The following is a 5,531-nucleotide window of genomic DNA, read 5'->3' as shown; positions in this document are numbered from 1 at the left end:
AGGAAGGAAGGAAGGAAGGAAGGAAGGAAGGAAGGAAGGAAGGAAGAAGGGACTCTGCATCTAACCTTGGAAGATATGGGAGTGGGAATGGGAAGGGCATAGCCCTTGGGGTGGTTTGAATAAGAATGGCTCATTCATTCAGAGTGTTTAAATATTGGTCCCCACATTAGTAGAACTATTTGGGAAGAATTAGGAGATGTTGCCTTTTGAAGAAGGTATGTCATGAGCAGGACTTGAGATTTCAAAAGATTCATGCCATTAATGCCGTTACCTCCCCCCTCCCTGTGTGTGTCTCCTGCTTGTGGATCAACGTGAGCTCTCAGCTGCTCCTACTGCCATGCCTCTGCTCCACTGTCATGGATTCTCTGAAACTGTAAGACCAATTAAACGCTTTCTTTTCTAAGTTGCCCTGGCTGTGATGCTTTGCCATAGCAATAAGAGAGTAGCTAGAGAGCACCAGAACTCAGTTAACTCAGAGATGAGACCTTCAGGAGCCACTGAAATGGCCTTTATGTCCCCATCTTTGCAGACCACCACAAAGACTCCCGTGTGTCAAGGCGTGCTTCTAGTACACCATCCCATTCACTGAGACCCTCCTGACGCTAGGCCCATGATGGATACAGTCAGCACAAAGTGTAATTTGAGTGTTAATTACTACTAAAGACATGGATGGTTTCTCTCATTTCCCTCTCCACAAGTAGACAAAGCACTGTGTTCTATCCCTGTGGGAGATTGAGATTGCTCATGATTGGGTAAACACCCCTTTTCTGGAGGCAGGGAAGTACCTGAACAAAAAAAGATGTGTTGGGGATGTTAACAACAGCATGGTACCACTGACTGTGGGATCGCCAAGATGATGGGATGGGATGTCCAGGTTCAGTGGGACCTACAAATGCTGCTTTGAAAGTCCTCACTGTCCCTTCATACTACAAAGTCCTTCTAGGAGGCCTCTGGAGAAAGAGAAGTTCATGGTGTTGAAACCAGAAAGATAGCTTAGAGCAGTGGTTCTCAACCCTCCTAACGCTGCGCCCCTTTAATGCGGTTCCTCACGTTGTGGTGACTCCCAACCATAGTTGTTTTCATTGATACTTTGTAGCTGTAATTTTGATACTGTTATGAACTGTAATGCAAATATCTGAGTTTTCTGACGGTCTTAGGTGACCCTTGTGAAAGGGTCATTCAATCCCTAAAGGGGTCTCGACCCACAGGCTGAGAAGCACTGTCTCTGAGAGCAGAGCACATTGAGCCCAACACACAGACTAGGCACACAGACCTGGGTTCTGAAGCCAGCGTCCATACTAACGAGCTGTGTGACTTTGAGCATCTTGTGTCTCCACCTTCCCTAACCTAAAAAGACACTGCCTTGCAGAGGCTGACATCAGAAGCCTGGAGCTCTGCACCCAAGCCTACTCCTTTGCCCGGTGGTTCCATCTCCTACACACAGCCCTTTGCAGAGCCTTGACAGATTCTTCAACAACCCAGAGTAGGTAAGCACCATTCTGCCCACGTTGCAGGTTAGAAATCCCAGAAAACTGCATGATTTACCCAGCAACTCAGTAGAAAAGCCATCTATAACAAAGTCTCCTACCTCCCTCAGGGCTTCTGAACTCTTCACCCTACTGTGTTCACTTCACAAAGACCTCTCCTGTGAGAGGCCTGAGCAACAGTCATATGTCTCTGCCACCAGGTACACTCCTTCCTCCTGAGGACTGGTTTTTACTGGTTTAAGTGACGTCTGCCTGCAGCAGAATAGATCAGATGATACCCCTGGGACCCTAGCACCCCAGACACCCCAGCGAGAAACATTAAAAGAGCTCCCCAGGACAAGCACAACCCAACTACCCAAGAACTTCCATTAGAGAGGAAGGGCCTAGCAACTAGCCCAGAGTCCTCCCTTCAGTGTCCTGGAGTGCTCCCATCCTGGTAGGTCATCTCATGAAGAAACCCACCATGAGCTATGGATTCATTGTCCCAAGGGGACCATCAAATGCACATGGTGAGCAAAGGGAGACATGACAGACACCAGGGCAAAGCCAAGAGAGCAGAAAAGATATAATGCCTTTAGAACAAAAGATAACATTTTTAGACTCTCGAATGTGACCTTCGTAGTTGCTGGATAAAGAAAGCTCTCGTGTTGCTTAGCAGCGTGGCTGACGAAAGTCTATAGGTTTCATTTCAGCACCATGCAGCTCCCCTTTCTCACTCAGGTTCCTAAGGCTGTCTTTCCCAGCATTGTCTGGATCTGTCCATGTAGGTATCAAACCCAGGCTGGGGTTAAACGGCTGCAGGGAAGGGGATAGCGCCTTACCAGGATCTGTGCAGTTCTTAGCCAGCGGAGTCCCATTGATTGGTGCCATCAATTTTCTATTTCGCCACGTGTCCAGCAGAACATGTTTGCCAGCAGAAGCTGTTTTGTGGCCTGGATTGGAAAAGAAAACAAGTCACAGATATCATCAGGTCCCTGTCATTTTTTAAACAACTTTACCCCTGTGCATCTAGCTAGGTCGGGCACAGACGTTGGGTACTTATTTTTATTATTTTTCTTTAAATGTGGGGGTGGGGGAGGTGCACATGAGCACAGGTGTCTGCAGAGGCCAAAGGAGTCAGATCTGCCTGGAGTTACAGATGGTAGTGAGGGCCCTGAAGAGGGTGCCAGGAATTGACCTCAAGTCTTCTGGAAGAACAGTATAGGCTCTTAACTTCGAGACATCTCTCCAGCCTCAGGGCTGGCTACTTAGAGCCACCTGTAGTGAGTGCTACAGTCATTGGCAGCATGCTATCACCTGCTTACAAACACTATCCTGCTTCCTGAATTTAATCCTGTGTTTCTAGTCTCACATGGGTCACTTAGTGATCCGACCTTGGACGAGATTGAGCTGGTCTCAGCTCCCTCCACCTCTCCACCTCCACACAACAAAAGATTACATTAGGAGCATTAAATACTTTCTCAGTGAACTTGCTCAGGTGGTCCCCACAATTGGATGTTTAAATGTGTGTGCTCAGCCAGCTGATGGTACATGGCTCCGTGTGTAAACACATCACCCAGGGATCTGCTCGAAATGGAACTCTGATTCAGTAGGTCCAAGGAAGAGATTGAGAGTCTATATAGAACCAAGCTCCCAGGTCATTATGCTGTGGTCCAGGGGGTCACACAGAGCCATATCAGAGAAGGCATGGATGCCCTTGAACAGAGATGGTAGCACGGGAAACTAATTCCTGATCTAGCAAATAAAAATAGCGCTGGCGTTCAGACTACACCTTAACTCTTTGCCTGTCCAGATGTTTCAGCTGGGTAGTGATACATCCTCCAGAATGCCTAACCCTCGCAGCTCCTCTGGACATTTTGTCATTTCTTGTGTTTAATTGTCCAATTGCAAAGCATTGGGTATGAAGGTGTTAGAGATAAACTTTCTGGACTTCTTTAGAAATGAGCCACTCTCTAGCCTTCTACCCCCAAATCACAGTCTGGGTATTGAAAGAGAGAGGTGTCTCTTTTTCTGTTTAAAAATTTAACCAGGTTTCACTTGCTTTTAATGTCGCTGTACAGATCTCTTAATGATCCCAAGATACTATGTTAATGGCCTCACTAACCACTCAAAAAAGGTGCCCTCCTCCTGTGCCTCTGGCTAGGTTGACAACATTTATTTCATGGGGAGGGAGGAAGGGGTCACCCCAAATGTTGACAGCACTAGTTAAACATTCTTTAAAGGCTAAACAGGAGCCCAAATCACCCCGAAATAAATATTTCATAAGTTTCTTCTCTTTCCCCACTCCGTCTGAAATTTGCATGTCTTAACAGACTCCCAGGTCGCCTTCTGCTTGGAGGAGCGTGGATCATGGCTATGCACACCAGCCCTCCCTCTCCTTGGGGATTAAGCAGAGTTGAGTGAAGGGATGCTGGAACATGGCAGCAATCTCCCACGGGGGACAGACTGCCCCCGCTCCGTTTAGGGTTGGGGAGGACCAAGCATTTGGATCAGGGCAGGTGCAAGGAGGAGAGCAGAGACTAAGCCTGAGAATTTGGGTCTCTGAGGGATAGAGCACAGCCTTTGCAGCTTTGCAGAACAGGAAAGCGGGCTGCTCAGCGTTACACATCCTAAAGCGGGAGACTCTACCCCTGGGCTGCCATGAGTTGCCCATTGCCCGCACACTCCAGGGACAGAGGTGGTGCAGGCTTTGATCCCAGTAGCACACCTACAACTGCGTCCCGAACCCCCAGGGAGCTTGAGTAGTTCGGCAGAACGTCGCCACAGTCCAGCGCGTGGCTCAGCACTCCTGGGTGAGCACTGCCCACTGAGCGGGGAGAGAAAACCCTGGGGACCAATCTGACAGAGAAGAAGCTGGAGCTGTCCGAGCTCAAGCCCCCCAACTCCTCGAGTGGAAAACATCCTTTCCCACACCTACCCAAGCTTCCAAAGAGGCTGGAGGCACAGCACACCAGGGCCAGCACAGCGCACACGAAGCCAACTTGCTGCGGCAGCATCTCTCGCCTCCGGCGAACTTTGCTCTGCCAGATGAGTCCACCGAGCGCCATCTCCGTACGCCCGGCGCCCCTGGAAGATCCCGAGCTTCAAGGCTTGGAGCGCTGTCTGTGGCCCAGTGGCGTTGGGGCTGCAACGGGGCGATGCGTAGCTCAGAGGCAAGGGGCTCTGGGCGATAGCTTCATGGTCCGCGAGCAAGGCAGTCACGGGGAGATCGGATGGGAATACCAGAGGAGGGGGAGCAACGCACGGCCGGAGCTCAGAGTTCCGCGCGGGGCGTGTGCGCTGCTCGCACCATGACTCCGTGGCGAGGAGACGACGCCTGCACGGTGGCGCTGGCGGCCCTGCTTGTCGGCTTGGCGCAGTCCGGGCGCTTGGAGCCGCTACCTGCCCACTGCTCTTCAGCGCGCTCGGAGTCCGCCGGGAGCAATCAGTGCTTGGCGAGCGCCCCCGCGCCCCGAGCCGCCGCGCCCACTCGCAGCATCCTCCTCGTCCAAGTTTAGCCCCAGCCGCCCCGGCTGCCCGCCTGCGAGGCTCCTCTGCTTCTCTCGGAAAGCAGGGCCCGGGCAGCCAAGTGCGTGCAGGAGGACCGCGCGCAGCACTCTCAGGACTCAAGACCCTCTCGGCCAGTGGCCGCAGTTTGGGCCCTCCCGCGGGCGAACTGTCCCGGGAACTTTCTCTCTGGCTCTTAGGCGGCCAGAGCCTGTGTCTGCGAGGCCGTGTCGCCTCCCGCAAGCTGCTCTCGCCTCCCTACTCCTCCCCTCCCGCCTGCCCGCCTCTCACCCCCCCCCCTTCCCCTGCACGTGTACACCTCCCCTAGGGCGCTCGCCCAGTGCGCTTCTCCCTTCCCCCAAGAGAGGCTCAACTACTGACCAATATAATCCCCTTTCCTTGCCTCCCCGCAACCCCCTTCCTCTCTCTCTCTAACCCTATGGAGCCAAAATGAGTCCTCAGCTTCTTGTGATTGCTATAAGGTGGAACAGGTTATGGCATCAGCAAGGACTCTCAGAACCAGGGTTTCTGTAGGGCTCTCACACGGGTCCTGGTTCC

General features: G+C 52.0%; 1 protein-coding gene across 1 annotated transcript in view; it reads right to left on the bottom strand.

Annotated features, from left to right (window-relative positions):
* Positions 1-5,189, bottom strand: part of Slc24a4 (solute carrier family 24 member 4) — a 140,642-nt gene extending 135,453 nt beyond the window's left edge. Inside the window, exons 1-2 of the mRNA XM_021179008.2 lie at positions 4,405-5,189; positions 2,309-2,419 (exon numbers count right to left, since the gene is read on the bottom strand). Coding sequence (XP_021034667.1) covers positions 2,309-2,419; positions 4,405-4,534 — 241 coding nt within the window. The 5' untranslated portion in view covers positions 4,535-5,189. The remainder of the gene's footprint in view (positions 1-2,308; positions 2,420-4,404) is intronic.
* Positions 5,190-5,531: the final 342 nt, after the last annotated feature.

Source organism: Mus caroli, chromosome 12 (assembly GCF_900094665.2).
Source record: "Mus caroli chromosome 12, CAROLI_EIJ_v1.1, whole genome shotgun sequence".
NCBI classification, from domain to species: Eukaryota; Metazoa; Chordata; class Mammalia; order Rodentia; family Muridae; genus Mus; species Mus caroli.
Note: the sequence above shows the minus strand (reverse complement) of the source record. Positions and strands in the feature narration are given on the sequence as shown.